Raw genomic sequence first — 19828 nt, 5'->3', positions numbered from 1 at the left:
TCCCACCCGCAGCCAGGCTATTGAGAAAACATCAAGGTTTGCATGACAGGTATGATTCCACATGCTCTTCATCAAACCTGGTCAGAAACCAGTGGAAAGCTGGCCAGAACTTGTGCTGAACCTAACAGATTGTGTATAAATCATCTCTCTCTCCTTAAAACCAAGGCAAAGATTTCAAAAACACTAGCCTTGTTCTCAAGAGCACCACAGCCATCTTGAAAACTGAACTGAGAGTTTAAAATAAGGCACTTGTCAAAAATATAAAATCCAAATTAGAATACTGCGTAAACAAAAATCCACAAGAAAGTCAGCTCACTGTATATTTCATCTTTATATTCCTTCTTCACTCCACATTTTAATGCCGGAGTGTGTAAGATTTCACTCTGTTATTGACAATGTTTTAGAAGGCTCCTTTCAGGCAACTGAACTGCTCGACTGTGATGTTTCCACAGAAGACATTCGTTGTTGTAAAATTCCCATCTGGATTTTTGTAAAAAAAAATAAAAATCACCGATACGGATGAGCTTCATGTAAATATATTTGTGCTTCAAGAGGTATACACTAGAGCACTTCCTGAAATAGAAGTCTGCAAAAACAAACATAATTCCCACCGGTTCGCAAGCTCAGGAACTTTGAATGTGTGTTTAAGGTAGCGCAGATCAAGCAGAGTGAAAGTTTTAACTAAACTTTGAGAGACAGAAATCTGCCATGGATGGCTGGATCCAAAATAATTGGCTGGAAGCAACTGTGGCATGGTAGCTGAGAGCAGAAGTATCTCATGATAAATCAGCAGACTATTATGCCATCGCTGGCCTGCAGCTTCACTATAAATAAAGATGAAAAATGGTGTCCGAGAACACCACCGGGAACTTTCTTATCTGCTTCCTCAATTGCTCAGCCTCAGTGCATCGTAAGTGCTGATGTCATGCCTTTTTGTAGCTCAAGAACAACTAAAAGCAAGAAAGGAGCAAAATAGGCAAGAAAACAGGAACAGAAGACTAGGGCTGAAGGGTCAGACGACACAACACACTTAACATCAAAAAAGAGAGACTGATGCAATAAGCAGGACATGAAGGACTTGGGAAGGGAGGCATGAACATTACTGCCTTCCCTTCTCCCCACCACCACCAAAAGAATTAACCGTCCATTCAAACGACAAATATAGCATTATGCGTTTTGTAGGAGAAAAGGCAGGAAAATTCCCTCCAAACAGCCCACAGAGAAAATACATCCATGTTTAAGCAGGAAAAAAAATTTCCTTCTCTTTGCATTTACCAGCAACATTAGCACATGAAACAAAACCTAAAGCATTTTAATTGCAATAACATTACCTTTTGGAAGTCATCCAGCCAAATCAAGCAAACTGACCATCACCATGACTCCTACAAGGCTAAGCAATGAAGGAGCCCCCAGGAAAGTAAGGAAAAGCTTCCCTTAAATTATGTTTCTATAACTGCTTTGAAGAAAAAAACCCACAGTAAATAAATGGTCGCATTTTACTTTTCCCCAAGCAGCTGCAAACTGAACAGGTATTATTGCAACTGGATGACATTGCACCTGGAAGCACGCGAGTGCAGCTTGGAGTAATGATGCAGTGAAATGCTGACAGCAAAGTACACACCTTGGCATTGATATATGGGTCAAAGGGGCCGTACTTTTTGAGTTCTTTGATCTCAAGAGCATTCTACAAAAAGGAAGAGGAAAAAGAAAAAAAATGTGATAATGAAATGGGTGAGATAAAGCAACAAAGCAATGGGTGACTCCCAAGGGGTGGAAATGATAGAACACAGCATCTTGTTCCAGTCAAAGCTATTAACAGCAGAAGCCATTCCAGCTGCCGATTCCTGTAACGTGAACCACCGTGCATTTCATTTACAAGACCCCAAACACAAGGAGCACAGGCTATTCGGCTGACTTTTCTCATTTAAAAAGGTTCTTACTAAACAGGCATTAATGAAACATTACCTGTAAGGATTACACTAAGCTTTTAATCTTTTGCAAAGGTTTCCCCTGTACCTGTCCTACGCAGAGCAGAACAGTTTACACTCAGGGCCCTCAGTCAGTTCTTATCAGATTGATTGCAAACAGCTAACTACACTTCTCAAATCTATTTGAACAGACTGAATGCCAGCAGCTGCACCTGAAGACATTATTAACCACAGCCCCAAACTGGAAAACTATCAACCAAGACATTAAAACACACACTCTTTGTTATTTCTCCTCAGTTGAGGAGTGGTAGTGAATACCATTTACCACCATATTTTTCATTTCATGGTGCTTTAGAAGCAACCATTTAGCCTTGGAGCAGCCCAATACATCAAGTTAGCCATCTTATACTGAGGAACAGACAACTTAAGCATGGCACTTTGGTCCCCACAAAGTATGGATGGGAGCAGTATTAGGACTCCTAAACCTGACTCCAAAGGGAGTTTGCTCCTCAGCTTCTGAAAAGTATACACCTCAGATCAAAATTAAACAGCAGAAACTCACAGTTCCCAGCCGCTCATCTTGACTTTGACAGATTTTGCTAAACTTGAGCCACAAATATCCGACCTACTTGTGAATTAACTTCTGAATGAATACACATTTTTAGCCTTGAGGTATTAAGGCAGACAAACCTATTTTGCTTTACTCCTCTCCTCCTGGATGAAAACCTGAGTGGTTTAGGAGTTCATTCACAGGGACATTAGATATTTCTGCCTTAGGGACAGGACAACCAAGAGCTACTGTAGCTTTAACTGTCTGGTTTGGATCTGTTACCACATGTCGGCCCAAGCTCACTCAGCCATAAGAGGTTCAGTAACACTGCTCAGCTGGCCTCACTCAGTAAACTGGTTCCCATATCCAAAACTCTTAAAAGAAATACTTGGGTCTTCCAGCAGTACCATTTCAGAAGTTCCCTGGAATGGTAAGATACCTGCTGACTTCCACGGGAAGTTACACGGGAGCCAGCCCTCCAAAGGGGACACAGCAGCTGCTGTACAGAGTAGCTGTCTCATACAAATCAATCCCTCTGCATCCTAGACCAAAACCTCTCAGCTTGACAAAGGGAAGAAATCCACCAGATTTTTCTTCTTGCCTGATTGAGAAACTAATTCTTTAAGATTAAGCTAGGGATTTATCTGGGGGCAAGCAGGGTTAAAATTATCTTACAACTTACAAATTAGTTAACTGGAGCAAGTGCTAGAGACAAGCCAGGAGAATAGCTGAGAGAGCATGGCCAAACAAAGACTAAACAAAGCCGCTTTGATTAGTTCCCAAAGAAGGGAGCCAATGTGTCCTTTGACAGAACTAGAAACCTTCTCAGCTATCCAGCAACTGAAAGGAAAAACTATGGGTTAGTTTTAGAAGCCCAGTATGAAAGCAGGAGACCACTTCCTACGTGTTGAGTGGTTCTCATATTTCTGTATCTTTATATAGACATATATACCTTACTCATTCAACCACTAACTCGGAACTGGAGGTATTTGCTTTAGGTAGTGCCCTTCTTATCCCATTAGCAAGCAGGACATTATAACAATTGCTACTAGTTTGGGAAGGGTCAGGAGTCAGTTGAAGTAGTCTCCCTCCATTCGAGGGAAGTAATTCAACGACATATTAGAGAAAAATACGCAGACCTGCTCATTCACTTTAGTATGTGAAGGTCCCTGGTGGATGAGGAGCTTCACGATGTCTGCATCTCCTTTCCAAGCTGCCAGGTGAAGAGGGTAACAGCCTTTACAGTCTGCTACGTTGGTTAGCGCGTCGTTCCTCAGCAGAACTTCCACCACATCCCTGCAAGAGAAGGAAACTTGAGTCCGTAAGATATCCAGTCCTTGTTTCTCAGCTTACATTCTGCAGTAAGTAGAGTACTTTACAAAAAGTTCATCTGAACAGGACTATTTCAGAGATCCTCTTGACATGTGATTTTAAAGCGTTCCTATTAAATGCTGCCCAAGGGAAAAAAAAACAAAACAAAAACCAAACACAAAAGACTGCTAAGATGAGCTCAGGAAAGATCCGTTACCTTTGTACTAAGGGAGCTGAACAGGGACTGAAGTCATTCGCAAGCCACTCTGGTGAAAAGTGAATTGCACCGGCACGATGAAGATGAATAAGGATTTGAACTCTCTCCAATTTCTCAATATCTTAAGTAGCAATGAACAATACAAGATTTACCACACTGAGGACTGGAGTTACTTCAAAATGTAATATGCATGAAAGCAAATTTTAAGTGGTGCAGGCACAGCAACACATTGGACACCAGACAGACTGCAGAGGACTGTTACTGGAGAAGCCACCTTTAATATCTTGTTATATCTTATCCAAATTGCTTATAAATAAAAGGGTGGTTGAAAACCTCAGTGCTTCGCCAAATTTTTAAAGATATGTATGATCATACTGTGCAGCAGCCAATGCCTCTATAGCTTCACTGCACTGATGTTCTTCACTTCTTCTCCTGAAGATGGTGTAGTGCTGCACCATCGCCACGTTTTTGGTGGAAACGGCATCAGACTGGTGAATGAATTACACAGAAACCGTAGCTTGTAAAGCACATAGTATCCCCTATGATCAAAGGCATTGTAAGATGACTCACTTATGACCATTCAAAGCAGCATGGTGCAGTGGAGTGTATCCAGTACTGTCAACGCAGTTCACATTTGGCCCTCTCCAGATGCTGCAAGACAGAAAACGTACAGGGAACACTTAGGCATACACCAAACAGACAGACAGCCGGCAAGGACAAGTTTCAGCAGAGTTCTCACACCAAGTTGGTTATCTGGAAGCAAACCAGTGGCTGGACAGCTGTGGTTAAGAGCAGTAATACAGAGAACAGACCGCACAGCACTGCGTCGAGCAGAGGGGTTAGTGTCACAAAGCACACAGCCAGTACAGGGATTCACTACTCGATGCTTTATCGGACCATCCTGGTTTTAAATCAGAGCTCCCACGTTCTCCTGCTACTAGACATCTTTCGGCCATACATGTGCTTGCCAAAAAGCATTTTCAGAGGAAGATGTGTCTATTAAAGTTAACCACAAGAGACAGTAAACCATCAACCCACTGCTAATTCACACCCCTCTGAAGAATGTTGATGGGTCTGGGAAACCCTCTTCCCTCCATGGCAAGAGTCACTAGGGGTGTAAGTCAAAGACTGTGGGATACAGAGCTTGCTCTTGGTCACCAGTGTGATTCCACGCTGACTTCTTACTGTCCAAAAATCATTTCCATCTGTCAGCTGTTGGCAGTCTATATGAAAGAGTAGGTGGTCTCCGAGCACTTCTGAGAATACTGTTAACTTCCCTCCTTTGTTCAAAAGACGAACACCAAGGATTTAAGGATTAACCCTGTAGAGGATTAATCTTCCCTCTAACCCCTGCAAGGTGTCCTATTTAAACCAGTGGAGAAACGCATGTGTAAGAAGCTGGCATTGCTCTTGAGCTTGCTGTTACAGGAGTTTGGTTTCTGCTCCCACCCTCTCCCAGAAAGGGCACGTGAACCAAACCAGTACGTTCTTATAAGCAAAATGAAACCGTTCACCCTCTCCTGAAGATGGCCCTCTCCGTTACAACCCATCATTCCTTGTATGCTGGCCTGTTTTAAACTTAATACTTCCAAGAATTATACAGGATTTATTATAGGCCTAGACAATCACGCTTTTGCTAATACAGTACATTTTCCTGCTTTGTTTTCTTTAACTAGGGGTAGAACTTAACAGCACCCTCTAATCCCCAATTTAATTGGTTTAAAATAAAGTCAAGTGTTGCTTTTTATGAAGTAGGCCTTTCCTGATCATTTCATTTCCTCCCCAGCATGTAATCGCTACGACTCATTGTGTGATACAGAGGCAGCCCAGAGCAGTAACTAGGTTTTCTAAAATAACAGTCATTACTAGAGGGCTCCTAGCCAGAAAAAACTCTATACCACAGTGTATAAAACCAGCAGGAAAGGCACCAAACCAACAGGAATCTCGTGCAGACCAAGTGGAAATTCAGAAGTAAACTAAGGAGCATGCTTACTCTCAAGCACGTTTCAGGTGGGATTCGGGAGCACGCCGAAATGGAAAGTCTCTCCCCTCCAAGCGACTCCTGATCCAGCAGAGCATTATAAAAGGCTTTGCAGTCCTGAGACAGACACGAGCTCCACTAGAGGAAAGGCAGCTAAGGGGAAACTTTATCCAAGAGGGCTGGGAAGGAAGCCACAAAATCCAATTTGCAAAGGATCAGAAGGCTTATCCAGAGGCATTCCTGCACACCACACACCATCCTGCGCTTCAGAAGGAAACGGCAAACCAATACATGCATGCAATGCATGTCAAGTGCATTTACTCGCATCATTTTCAGGATGATGGCTTAAACTATGTCCAGAAGATACACAAGACACCAAAACAACGATCAGATTGAGTCCAGGAGGTGCCCTAGCCCATCCAGCTGCAACAGTCCTGAAGCACGAAGGGGACCTGAGTAATTATCAGGCTCTGGTTTATTTTTGGCAGCGGGCTCATGCAGTGCGGTTACCCAAATAATTTATTGCTGATTTAAAGTGGCAATTAATGGTTAAAACTAGTGCCAGAAAGACTCGCGTGTAGTCTGGAGCAGTTATAAATACTGCGCCTGCGCATCCCCTTGCGCAGGCTGCTAACTTGACCAAAGCCAGAGAGTTCAGTGGTTTTACACATGAAACAGAGCTGTGTTTTGATGCTGAGCTCAAAAAGCTTCAGGGTGTACATATGAAAAACCAGTGCCATTTAATACAAATATTTCTTTCAGCTGAAGTTATGAAGTAAGGAAAACCAAGGTTAGCGGTGTAATGGGCATAAACCAAGTCACTTGCTCAACGTGATCCACCCAGTTGGCAGCAAGACCAGGGACTGGAGCCCAGGATATCCATCTCCACCAGAACACGGTCTCCCTGTGAGAGAACACACTTCCATAAACTTCCTTAGAAATCTTCTGGTTAATGCTTTAGAGTAAAATGCGAAGTTCACTCAAGGGACTCGGAGGAGGAGAAAAGTTGGAGTCCAAGATGGAGCTGGTTCAACGGCGAGCACTGGGCACTGCAGAAATCAACTGCTAAGATTTTAAGATATTTAAAAAAAAAAATAATCTGCTGTGTCCTTTCTTCCCCCTTGCCCTTTTATTCTTGCAAATAAAGAAAGCTTTTATCAAAGAAAGGTCAAGTCACCCAGAAGTTCAGACTGAAAGGATCCAAGAACTATTTATATTTAGATGCGAGGACTGCAGTGAAGTATATCAGTCTCTTCCCTCCTCTTCCTCTCCAGCTCTGCTAGGAAGGCCATACAGTTCTCCTGACTTAACAGAAACCAAATCTTTCATCCCATTTTTATTTATGCAATGCGTAGCATTAAAGTGACAGGCTAAGATAAGATCCCAAGCTTCTCATGTTAGATCTAAACACAGGAAAATAACTCCACTATGGTCTGCAGAAACTAGGAGGTGGAAAAAGACTAGCATAGGGATGTTACTTCTGAAAGACGCCGCAATTCCCCCAGAGTGCTATTTGCAGCGCCTGGTGCATCTGATCTGAATGACATCTCAGGCAAAATCTGTAGGAACTGTGGCAGAACTATAGGAAACAAAGCCCAGGCTCTAATCTAAAATATTAGGAAAACCCCCTCAGACCACTTTGGGGAAGAGGTGGGTACTCTGGGATTAAAATTAGATCTCTTGAAGTGCGGAGTTTGTCAGGTCTTTTCAGGCCCGACAGGGAAATTTAAAGAGGTTTAAGTCAACAGGAACAACTCAGCAAGACTTTGAGATGTCAGGCTCATGGGTATGTGGAGCCCCGCTCAGCCAGGCCCCTTTGGGAACTCTTATCGGACAAATAAATACGGAATAGCGTCTAACTCCTCTTGGTTCAGCCCAGCACAAGCACGTTACACAACACGGAGAACAATAAAAATTATACATTAAGAATCAAGTAAGTGGGTTTTATGGAGACACAAAAAAATCACTGCAGGGAAATCAGGAGTCCGCAGCAGCCGGGCAGGCTCAATCCCTTTCAGAGGGGCTTCCCCTCCAAGTCACTAACCTCCCGCTGTGCGAAGGCGCAGATGCTCGCACCAAGGCCCAGGGCCAGCATCTCCACCTAGAATATATTACCTCCAACAGCCTGCAGATGAGAAATGAAGTGAGAGAGATGAGCACTTACTTAGGCGCTGTGAGATCATGCAGTGGTAAAGCCTGAATCATTTCATCTTAACAATACCTACCTACAGACCCGTTGCCCTGATTTTACAAGGCAGAGGGGAAGTAATTCAGAACAGGGCAGTACAAACGTTGCCTTCGGCAAAAAATAGACAAGACAGAACAAAAATGCAGGAAATCCTAATGCCAGACCACTGCGATACTCATCGAGCCTTGCAAGCCAGGGTGTAGATGACAACTCTGGAAGCCACAAGGGCTTTACTCCCCGCTGTGCTACATAGCCTTGGGAAAAGCTCTACTTCCAGACCTCAGTTTTCCCATCTGTGAAATGGAAATACAGCACTGAGAGAAGCAGAGTACAAAGCCAAGTACTATCTTTGTACAGTGTGACTTTGGGCTGTTTCTGATTAAACAGAAAAACAGATCCCGGCACAGGAAGGAGAATGCTGTAAATACAAGTCTCCAATAAAGCTCAGAGAAGGTCTGGAGCCAATTCAACTACCACCGCTGTTTGCTTTCTTTTCTCCCCCAATCCCTCAAAACCCCTTTACATCAAAGAGGGGGTTTGCTTTTATATTCGCAGTGATTACTTAGATTTCACCTCCCTTTGCTGCACCAGGGAAGTATTCTAACAACGTTTCTGATGTATCTGTTTAAGACAATTAAGACTGAACATTAAGGACGTAAGAAAAGCTCTGAAAATTGCAAAATCTGCTGTTTAAACTAATTCTTGCACTCAGTTTTCTCTTGCTCCATGATTCAGCAAGTGCTGGAGCCTTTTAAATAAAGCTTCCTGTTTGTAAAAATTGCTGAATAAAGCACATTGCTTTAGGTCATGATAAAATCCAATAGTTCCTTTAAACAAGACCATATTTGTCCTCTTGCTTTTCCATTTATTTCTTCCTGACCGTAGTAACTTTATTCACAAAATCATCTGGGGCAGTGGGCTAGAGCAAAGGCTAAGCCACCTAAAGAACAACTCAGTGTTTTCAAGTCAAACGATGAGTCTTTGGAGCTCATTTGTAGTTTCACTTATGTGGATTACGGAAGCACCCAGAGACTTCAGGGACCGGTACTCTTACTTGTGCAGATCAGAAAGCAGAGCCCATTGCTACCCTGTGTATTTACGTACTCAACGCTAAAGACAAAAAGAACAATATTAGTACTATCACTGCTTTAGATACAAGAAGCCAGTGCACATCAGTGCCTTGGCCCAAGGTCACAAAGGAAGTTTAAAGTAGCTGAGAACTGGTCCCAGATGTTTGGAGACTTAGTTCAATGCCTTGGAGACAAAATGTCCTGAGGGCAGTTAAGGCTGGAGGCAGATTAACTCCTAGTCCATTGCCCCGAGGACAACACAAGCAAGTCAATACAGACATCTCGGCTATTAATATCCATACAACTGCTAGATTCTTGCAATGCTAACACAACCCTCTTTTGGTATTTCCTGCTTATAGACTGGTAGTACAAACAACTCAAATGCTTTGTGCAAGACTTTAGGTTTAGAAAGCGCGCTTAAATGTTTCTGTAGCGCGAGAAAGGCAGCGCTGCTCCCATCTCACCGACGGGAAGGGGTACGGCGTGGTAGGGCTTCACAACAGAGCTGCGACCCCTTTCCTTGCGTGCCTCAACCACTAGATAATACAATAGCCTTTCCAAAAATAAACTGCTGATGCAAGGCTGGAGAAGATTAAAGCAGAGTATTCATGGGGCAGGGGAGAACGTGGCTAGATCCCAAGTAATACTTTCTCGGCCCCTCTTGGCAGGCTTCAGGAAAGACCGCGGAGAGCAACCCGGTTAGATTCCAGCTATTGGAGAGGCTGCAAAGGAAGCCAAAGCAGTGATCTTTGGCTTCTACGCTCCTCAACTTCTTTGTCCAGATTCTTCTTTGCTGTAAAGAAAGCAGTCAGTTGGGATGATTGCTCCCACCCAAAACTCCTTGGCTGCCTTCTTCCTATACTCTTGTCCGCACTGTCATCCTCTTACCCCTTTCATGTCCCCCTTTTCGCTCTGTTCAGCAGATTCCTTCCAAGCTCGACTGTCCCTCACCCAACAAACTGGGGAACATACAATCTATGCATCTGCCTGGTCTGTTCTGCTCAGGCCTGAAGAGTTTGTACAGCACCTAGCTCAATGGGAGCTTAATTTTGACTGCCGCTTTCAGCTTATCATAGAACACCTGACAAAAAAATGTGCTTTCTGCCTTTGCTAGTATTTTCCACTAAGTGCAGCAAAGCTAGCTCTAAAAGCACAATATTTAAGCGCTTGGCATTATCATTTTACAGCTGCAGCATCTTATCAGTTACAAAAACAAATTCAGACATACTACCAAAAATGTGGGTGGCCATTTAATATAGAGTATAATTATATAATGCTTTGCAGAGAATCCCAGCATTTTAAATGCATGCAGAAGTCTCACTTCACATTCCAGTCCTATGCCGGAAGCATTTGCTGTATATAAAATTCTCCCACTAACATTTCTGCGTCCATTTTTCTACTGGAAAAAATAAAATACAGTAATTCACATTTAGCACTCCACATGTGATGATGCTGCCAAGCATTTTACAACCAAATACAGTAATTACCTTCTACCTGATGTAGAAGAGCTCTGTTAAGGGCCAAAGGGCCACAGAGGGAGAGGTACAGATTGTTTTTGTTGGATTTGTTGTCCGAGTTGGGTTGTTGGGTTTGATTATTTTTTTTTTGCAACAATTCAGAACAAAATTTTCTTCTTGACTGACAAGGCTAAAATGCAACTTCCTATGCTTAAATGAAAGAGAAGAAGCTGAATGATCTGAGCTAATACTACACGTGCTTCTCAAGTGCCTCTAGACTTGGGAAAAGCACATGAAAGAAGAACTGTCAGCAAGGATGCTATCCATAGATCATACAGCCTGCAAGACCTCAGGAGAGCTGAAGCTCTCAACCAGCTTTTCACACTGAAAGAAGCAGGGAAGTTAGAGCAGAGTGTATTCCCAAAGCTGTCAGGAGAAGCGTGGAAAAATCCTTCACACTGCAAGCAGTAAGTTACATTGATAAATCTTGATGGCAAAATGAATCAGAAAAGGATTACAGAGCAGATCTGGATTTACAGGGCTGTCAGCCCTCTGACCACAGACACTGTGTACAGACAACTCAAAAGGTGCAATGCTGAGTGTGTCATCTTAAACTGGCTACGAGGTATTACTACCCATGTTTCCTCCTGCTGGAACTCACCGGGTCCTCATGCTGTGCTTAAAAATCCAAAATTAGAGGAAATGGGAGACCACTGACCCCACGCACAAGAATTAACACACTGAAGAGTGCAGCACTGCCCAGCTGCTACAGCATCAGCGTAGATTTACGCGCTGCTTTTAATACCTCTCCCTTCCAGAAAGCACCTACGATATGTGAAAAATCACCACTGAAATGCCGTTAGTTCTGGGCTGCAAAGCAGAAATTTTCCTGGCAATTAACACACAGGAGCAGGAAAGCAACACCTATAAGGAAAGAACATCGGGATCATAAACATCTGTGCAAAGCATCCAGTTTTCAAACATGAAAAGAACGAAACCGCCAGAGCAGACAAATTGATCCTACTGGGATTTGAACACACCATTCCAGGAAATCTGGATACTTGAGACATGGTGCATAGGTTAAAGTCAAAGTTAAGGGGCACATGCATTAAACGTGCAGCCACTTAGACTGCTGAACCTGGACACAGAAGACTGGTAAGCGTCATTCCTAAACCGACAAAGCATGCTAACTCCAGGCTCCTTCCACGACGGGAGAAGTATGCCAACGTCTCTGCAGAGAAGACACTGTTAATGTGGGGATGACTCACTTCTTGCGATCAGCGGAAGTCTCGATCTTGCAGCTATGGGATTAATGTTGTGTCAGCCCATGCAAAGCGGGACTAAACGGTAGAGGTAACAAAGCTATTTTCAGAGATTCACAAGGCAGCAACACGAGATCTTACTGTCTCTATTTTTCCACATTGTCGGAACATACCTTCTTTCCTTACAGAAATGTAGGCAGAGCTGAGTCAGGCAGTCAATCTATCAAGGAACGACAATTGTGTTTCCAATTAGAGCAAACAGGTGAAGACATGCAGTATATACATTGCAAAGAAGAATTCAGTGCCTGCTGGAGGTGCTTCTTCCCACTCTAATTGCAGGCAACTCTTTCCAGAAAATTCCTTTCAAGCACACGAAAAAGAATAGTTTCCCAGTGCATGCATTTCTTTGCACAAATACCTAACAAATCTGGAAAACTAAACTCGGTGGAAGCCTGCTGAAAGCATTACATTGCAGCGTAAAAAATCTTGAACAGGTAGTGTCCTCACCTAAGAGCAACTTCCAGATTTATGGACATGTTCACGGGGAGAATTTGTTTATTTTGCAGCTGCATTTGTGTATCAAGTAAGTTTTATGGGAGTAATAAGTGTTTTCAACAGCTGTATCCACAAAACTCCCTTTAATTCTCACATATAGGTCTGTTTGCATATGACGGACAGCTCTACATAGCAGGGTACACTTTCATCTCATCTAGCAGCTGCAGTATCGACTCACACTTCCCAGTGGACCTTGTATCAACAGATTTTAGATCAAGTTTAGATCAGGGTCTTAGCGAAGAAGTACTCAACAGCTTCAGCAAATCTTAACTACACATCTGCAACTTTTAATGGAAACTACCACCTAAACTTTTCTGGCACCCAAGTTTTGAAGAGGCACAGTTAAGTGAGAGCATGAGACAAATTTCATCATCACATCAAACATGAAAACTCATGGATATTTACATAAACCAAAGAGAGCAGGAGAGCAAATCTCCCCTCTCAGCTAGTTCCCTGCTAGGAAAGAGAGCTTGGCTGGAAGGAGAAACCACAGCACAGCTCTGTAATGTTACATTAACAAAGAAAAATTGGGGGTGAGTTTTTACTAGAGTGACTTTTTGATCTCCTACATGCATCTGGATTTCTTTCCTTTCAGAATTTTGGCCAAAAGAAGTAGGTTTGGCACATGAGAAAAAAAACATAACTTCCTCTAGAGTGAAGCTGTCACACCGCCCAGTCTCCAACAGCAGGATGCAAAGCTGAAGTTCCCCAAGAGAGGAGAATCCATGTGTTTGGAAGGGGTGGTGGTGGGAATATGTCTGTGACAAACACGGCAGAGGAAACAAACCACCTCCACGTGCATGCACCAAGAACGACAGCATCAGGGTGATCACCGACCGAGTCCTCGAGGAGCCAGCATGGACATTCAACTCCGAACACGTACGGCAGCATCCATCTGCACTGAGGCCGATACAGGATTTTGGCCACCTTCCCACTTGGTTCCTTTCCCCTTGCTCTCCAGGGACCGCTTCAATCATCGCACATGCAAGAAGGCTGTTCTGCTGCTATTTAATTGGTACCTGCACCTCCCCCAAACCACTACACGCATCCTACACATCAACTTGCTAATAACATCCAACCACTTGGAGGAGAGGCTTAAAAGCATTTTTTCTGAAATTCTCCTGGGCTTTTTTTACTCCAAGTAAAACAAGCAAGTCCAGCAAGCAAGTGACTCTTCAATGCCCACCATCACACTGAAATCCTGGATGTTTCCAGCCCTGGGTCACATCTAACCCACTGCAAAAAATCCAAAGGCGCTCTTTTCAATGCACCAGAAGGACAAAGGCACATGCTTGGCCTGTAGGAATCACAGGACTTCCAATTTACAGTTATGGCTAACATCACACTGAAGGCTCACTTTCCCTGTGGTAGAGTACTTTCCATATTACTAAGCGTGCTAAACTGTGAGACTAAACATACAGGACAGACAGATTAAAAGACTTAATCCTATTGCACTAAATGAAATACGCATGGAAGGGACATGGGAAGGGACATGTTAATACCTGCAAGCAAGACAGAGCGGATGGTAAGCACAACCGAAAAAGCAGCTCCTGGGGGACACTGATGCCATGTAAAGTCTGAGCAGCAAGACAAACCTTTGGCCATTTCACCTCCTGGTACACCTTCCCTTTCCTCTACAGCATCAGGACCAGAACAAGAAGCTTCAAGCCATTCTGTCTTGAAAGGCTCAGGGCTTATTCTTCAGCACTTGCCGATTATTTGGCAATACCAACTTTGCACGTGTGTGGCACAAAAGTTAGAGCTAAACACTAAGAGGATGAAGCCCAACACCTTCCCTATATCCCACCAGATAAATTAGAGCCAAAGACAGTTTAACAAGGTAAATTTTCCTCAAAGTCGTAGGATCATGAGTTCAAGTACATGACACCAGAACGGATGGGGAAAAGTGGGGAACTTAACAAGGGCAGGACGTGCAACAATGACGCAGCTGACATGGCACACCACCACAACCCAGCCCGAGAGCTGCCGGAGCTCCGGCTCCATAATCAGGCACTTGCTCTCAAGGTACCCAGCAGCAAAGGCAGAGCTACTGACAAGGGATTCAGGTGAAAACACTCTGATTCAGTCCGACTTTCTGGCTGTCACACCGCAGCAGTCAGAGAGCGTGCCTGGCCCCCTGCACAGGCACAGTATGAGACCCCAAGCTCCCACCCCTCGAGTGCTTCTACTTTGCCAGCTCATTTTCAGTGTGAAGCAATAGCTACAAAGATCGCTAACAGCTCCAGCCTCATTGCCCAACACGGACAGACAGTTCAGCCAGCGTAAGGTTAACAGCGTGCTGTGAAAAAGCCAGCATTTCAACGAGCAGAGCAATACCATGCAGCAGCTGATCCTCTAATGGCCAAATTGTTCCTTCTCTTTATGAGCAGAGCAGAACCACTTGCTACAGAGATGCAATGACTGGCTAAGGAGGCAGCAGGAAACCTGCACGAGTTTTCAAAGTGACAGCAACCCTGTGAAGGGTCAGTTCAGGAACCGTAAGAGGTACAAGGTAAGTTCATCTATTTCTCTCAAAACCAGCCTACCAACTCCCATTCCTCATTTCCAGGAGAAGGTTGTTTTGGGTTCGCGCAAGAACTACAACAAGAACACATTTAACCTCTGGGCTTGCAGGCTCACGCCATAAAGGAACAAGATAGGGTGGGCAGCGCTAATAGAAAAGCATCCATCCAGGCTAAAATTCCCCACTAGGAAGAGAGCAGCCCTAGCCTTACAGATGGCTCCTGGCAGTGGAAATGCATTTCTTTAAACTTAATGTATGGTGGGGGGTGACAGTGGGCTCCGTCACCTGCATTATGCAACGGGAGACAGAAAGGATGGGTCACGAGCGTATGTTACGCTACATCAAAGAATCCCTCCGAGCAGGAAGCAAAATAAATAGCTGCAGGAGAGGGAAAAAACCAGGTCTGGTTTGAATGCATATGCTGCCCTTTATTCTTAAAAGCATTACAGACACTCGCTCTGCAATCTGCTCCCATTACGGAAGCATTTCCAGGCGATTACATGCAACGGAGCAGAGTTCACATACAACATGGGCTCTACATGCTGGCACTGACTACAGGGGCCAGATCTAAACACAGCTTTTCTGAAAGAAGCGCAAAAAATTTCAATCACCAACACAGGGAACGCCAAGCAGTGTCTCCAGAGGAGAGTGGCCAGGAGCTTTGGTTTCTGATATGTACGGTGTCAGGAGCATCCCCCTCCCCACACACGGTCCAAGGGCAGCGCGTTGGCAGGGGAAGAGGGGAAAATGGGAAGGGAACATCAAAATGGCATCACCCACAGGTCCTTCACATTTTCAGCTCCCAAACACTACCACGCCTGACGACTTTGGCACTTAGCTCAACTGAAGACAAAACTCAGAAGGGATGAGGAGATTTCAGAAGGAAAGAGAAGGGAAAATGCTCACTGGAGTAATTTTAAAAAGAGAGTTTGCATTTAGCTTCTAACGCACGTAACAATGTGAGATGCAGTCTCCACCAGTACCTTAATAACAGTGTTCTCGAACTGGAGTGCCTACATTTGTCAGGGAGCAAACCTCGACCACCCAACATGCAGATGTAGGATTTTACCTGAAGCACTGAAGTTGAAAGAGCTGCCTTGCCTTTTCTAGGTGGGGAAACTGACCTCTAAGAGAGGACAGAAATTTGACAACGTTTGCAGAATGCTTACAAACCTCTTAATGAGGTGTACTAAATACCAATTTTGCTCTGCATTCTCCTCTTTTGCATCTGACTAGATGAGGTTTTGAGGAATATGAGCAAAAGGAAGCAAAACATTCCTGCAGAAATTCAATAAGCTGAGCAGCATTATGAATGTCATATAAAACAGCCTGGAGCTGACAATATCACAGAATTGCGAACTGGAACTAGCAGCACTGCTACGGTAAGCATTCCTCACTCTTCATTTGAAGCTACGCTCTACTGTTTCCACTGTACTGGAGAAGATGCAACTAAGTGGAAGAAAATGCAGTATTTAAAAAAAGAAAGACTTAGATGCAGAGAAACTGAGCAGGACATATCTAGATGGTGCAGGCTCCCAGGTTCTGCTGAAGCACAATTCCTTAGAAAGGTGCAAGACTTTCCCTTCACCTTCCCTCCATCCAGCACTTCCAGAGAAATGGAAGCAAGCTGCCTGGGAAACCACAAATTCCTAATCAAAAAACACCAAGCAGCTCATGCTGCAGCGCTGAGCTGGCTACAGCTGGCAACCTCGCACTGTATTTTCCCTCCCCCTTTTCTTTTGCGAGATGATTTAACAAGCTACAGAATCCCAAGAGACATGACAATCTACCAACAGAAATAGAGCATCGTGTCTTGAACTGTACATGTCCATCTGCACTGTTCCCTTTTGACAGACACACAAAAGGTCTGAGTCTGGCATAAAAACGTTGCCAAAAGGAGCTTGTGCAACAAAAATTCTGGCAGAGTGTACTTCATTCCCACCGCCTCTCACTCCCCCTGTATGGGGGGAATTGATGCACCAATTAAGTGTTTCGGGGTGGCAGAAGATGTGTCACCCTCTGCTAGCTGTCTACTCTGCAAAACAGCTCCATGTTCATTGTCAGATGAAATCAACAGGATTAGAACAAGTCAGAGCTACTGTTTTTTTCCAGCATCCACACTGATCTGATCCAATACGCATCTCAGTGGGAATTTGGGGTTTCTAGCAGGGAACCTTGCACCTAGAAGCATATAGGAAAGGTGATACCTTATTTAAACACGGACACCCTCCTCCTGGTTAAGTCTTAGATACGCTCTATACAGAGAAAATCAATACCCCCATCTCTCAGTGCCAAACAGACTGCTCAAAAGCCCTGCCCTCTCCTCGCTCCAGCCCACGGCAGCCAAGCTCAGATGCTCCATTTGGCCACCATGCCCTCCAGCCTGGTAAAGCCATCTCCACTTCATGCCTTATCATCCTGAAACCATGCCAGCCTGCTCACTTCCACAGCAAAGCGGGTTCTTCCTTTTCAGACTGGTTGCTGCCTAGAACTGATGCCCGAAACGCTGAACAACAACACTTGTGTCTGACCTGGAGTAGATGAGAAACAGGTAAATAGGCCAAGTAAAGCAGAGCCAGAGAAACAAAGATTCAGAGACTGAATTACCCCTTCCCTACATCAATTAAAAAGCAAACGCAATTATTTTGTACCAATAACTGCATCTAGAGTACATTTTTGCCTCAGGGAGACAAAAAAAAAAAGACAGGGGTTCACATAACATCCCATTTCCCTTGTGACATTGCCAAGATCAGTGACATGAGGGCTTTGAATTTATGCTGGCACTGATGTGCTTAATTGCTCAGACAGACGGGGAGAGGGCACTGCACGTGCAGGGAGAGACCCCGCACGCCTTCGGGAGAGACTTGCAGGGTGCCAATCCCAGTGCATCAGGACAAGCAGGGAGAAACGTTAAGCTTAAGTAAAAAGGAAATTAGTCGCTCTGATATTGAAGACCGAATGCAATGGGATGGGAGAAGAGGCCCTCAAGGAAGGGAACATGGGACTGGAGAATTAACAGCTGTGACAAAGCTCCCACTTAAGCATTTGGAGCAGACTTTGCCCTTCAACACAACCCACATCAGCAGTCAAGCCGTTTCACCCACAAAGCTCAATTTAAGCATGTATCAAATCTCAGTGCTCCAGCTTAATCAGAAGTCCCTGAAGGCTAAAGGAAGACACAGCTGAGCAAGAAATTAACTGGCAACAATGTGGGACACAAACAAGGCAACTACATACCACTGCACTGACTCCAGATGAAATTCTGTCTTGATGAGCTTTTTAATGGATGCCCAAAGAGCAAGTAACAGGGAAACGAGAGAGCGAAGACAGTAAGGGTACGAAGGCAAACAGAAAAGTGACCCCGCGGTGGCTTGGATGGGAACGTTAAGGACACACCTGAGCAGTCATGTTCAAGAGCACTGTGATAAGCTCCTCCTCATTCTTGGCATGCCTCAAGCAAACAGAGAAAGCATCAATTTAAGACAACAGTTCTTAAGAAAGGTTAAGAAAAGGAGGATGGAAATTAAAAAGGACATCCTTTTACTCTAGAAGCATCTGTGAAATCCCACCCATTGAAAAGCAGGCATGAGAGCGAATGGCAAAGGCAAGTAAATTATTTCCGGATCTGGAGATAGCTCCTGTAAAGCTGTCGTTACTTGTCTACGCTATCTGTAGAATGGAGATAAGGTTAGGAGCTGAAAAATATGAGTGCATAAGTCAGCCAGCCAAACGATACGTATTAAATGCTAAGGTCCCTTCCCTGCTAACTGCTTGTGAAGAGCTGTGGGGAAGGCCAGAAGGGCAGGTACCGCTCCGCAGAGAGCTGGCAGAGACATCTGTAGACATCCCTAACACCGGTAAACTGAATAAATAACGGAACAGGCAGCAAAGAGAGCTCTTTCCCACACATTTCACTGTACACCTTAAGCTTCCAGTTCTGCTTTTATCCACCTGCCAGATCTGATTTTGCCCAAGATGACAAGCCAGCCTCAAACAGCTTTTTTTCCTCACCAGGAAAAAACACATTTTCTGTGGGGAACATAGACAACATAAGATAATATGTTTCAAACCCCTTAAAATATTTCTGCTCACTTATTTGAAAGCATACAAAACCAATTCTGGGCTTTTTCTCTGTTAAATACAGTTCTCCCAGCCAGGATCTGCTTTTAGCGGCACAGCCTTCCCCAGCCTAACATTTTTAATGTACAGCAGGAATGTATGTATGCAAGTCAGACTACTAAATTACAAACTTATGCAGGGATAAAACTCTCCATTACCTCAAACAATTTCAGGGTCATTGCAACTCTACCCCAGCAAATAATTATATCTCGGCTGTAACAACTTACAGCCATATAACTACCAGGATCCTAAGGCATTTCAGATGGCTTCAAAAGCTTACCCACCACTGACAGTGACAGCTTTTGAGATGGAAAGCACAAACTCCTTTTCTCAGACAGCAGCTCTGCACAGCTGACTTGGAGCAGCACTGAAGACCATTAAATTGTACCCAACTTTCCTGAGGAATTTAGAATAAAAAGCATAAGCCAAGCATGAGTGAGTTGTGGAGAAAACCAGAATCTTTCATTCCCTCAAACTGAGATAACGTCAGAGACCGAAAACTCAAGTCTCGTGAAGCAGTTAAGGTCAATGCACAAGAAAAAAACCCCAGCTTACTATATTTTTATGCACACAATTTAAATGTAACATTCAAAAGTTTACTTCAAGATTCAAATTTCTTGTATTTGTTAACAGCACCTCAAGAGCCAGCATTCACCCCATTTATCT

The 19828-nt window shown here is 44.0% G+C and overlaps 1 protein-coding gene across 11 annotated transcripts in view; it reads right to left on the bottom strand.

Annotated features, from left to right (window-relative positions):
• The window catches only part of ANKS1A (ankyrin repeat and sterile alpha motif domain containing 1A), a 110448-nt gene that overhangs the window by 77463 nt on the left and 13157 nt on the right, over positions 1-19828 (bottom strand). For 8 of the 11 annotated variants that reach the window (XR_012046153.1, XM_072886253.1, XM_072886254.1 and 5 more), the window contains exons 2-4: positions 4577-4657; positions 3618-3774; positions 1622-1684 (exon numbers count right to left, since the gene is read on the bottom strand). Coding sequence is in view for 9 of the 11 variants with exons in the window: in XM_072886253.1 (XP_072742354.1) it covers positions 1622-1684; positions 3618-3774; positions 4577-4657 (301 nt within the window). In the remaining 2 variants the exon portion in view is untranslated. Of the gene's footprint in view, positions 1-1621; positions 1685-3617; positions 3775-4576; positions 4658-19828 lie in introns of those variants that run through there. The other 3 variants (XM_072886256.1, XM_072886263.1, XM_072886262.1) reach the window with 2 other exon arrangements.

This window comes from Ciconia boyciana, chromosome 23 (genome assembly GCF_034638445.1).
Source record: "Ciconia boyciana chromosome 23, ASM3463844v1, whole genome shotgun sequence".
NCBI lineage: Eukaryota > Metazoa > Chordata > Aves > Ciconiiformes > Ciconiidae > Ciconia > Ciconia boyciana.
The sequence above is the reverse complement of the archived record's forward strand: the minus strand, read 5'-3'. Positions and strand labels throughout refer to the sequence as shown.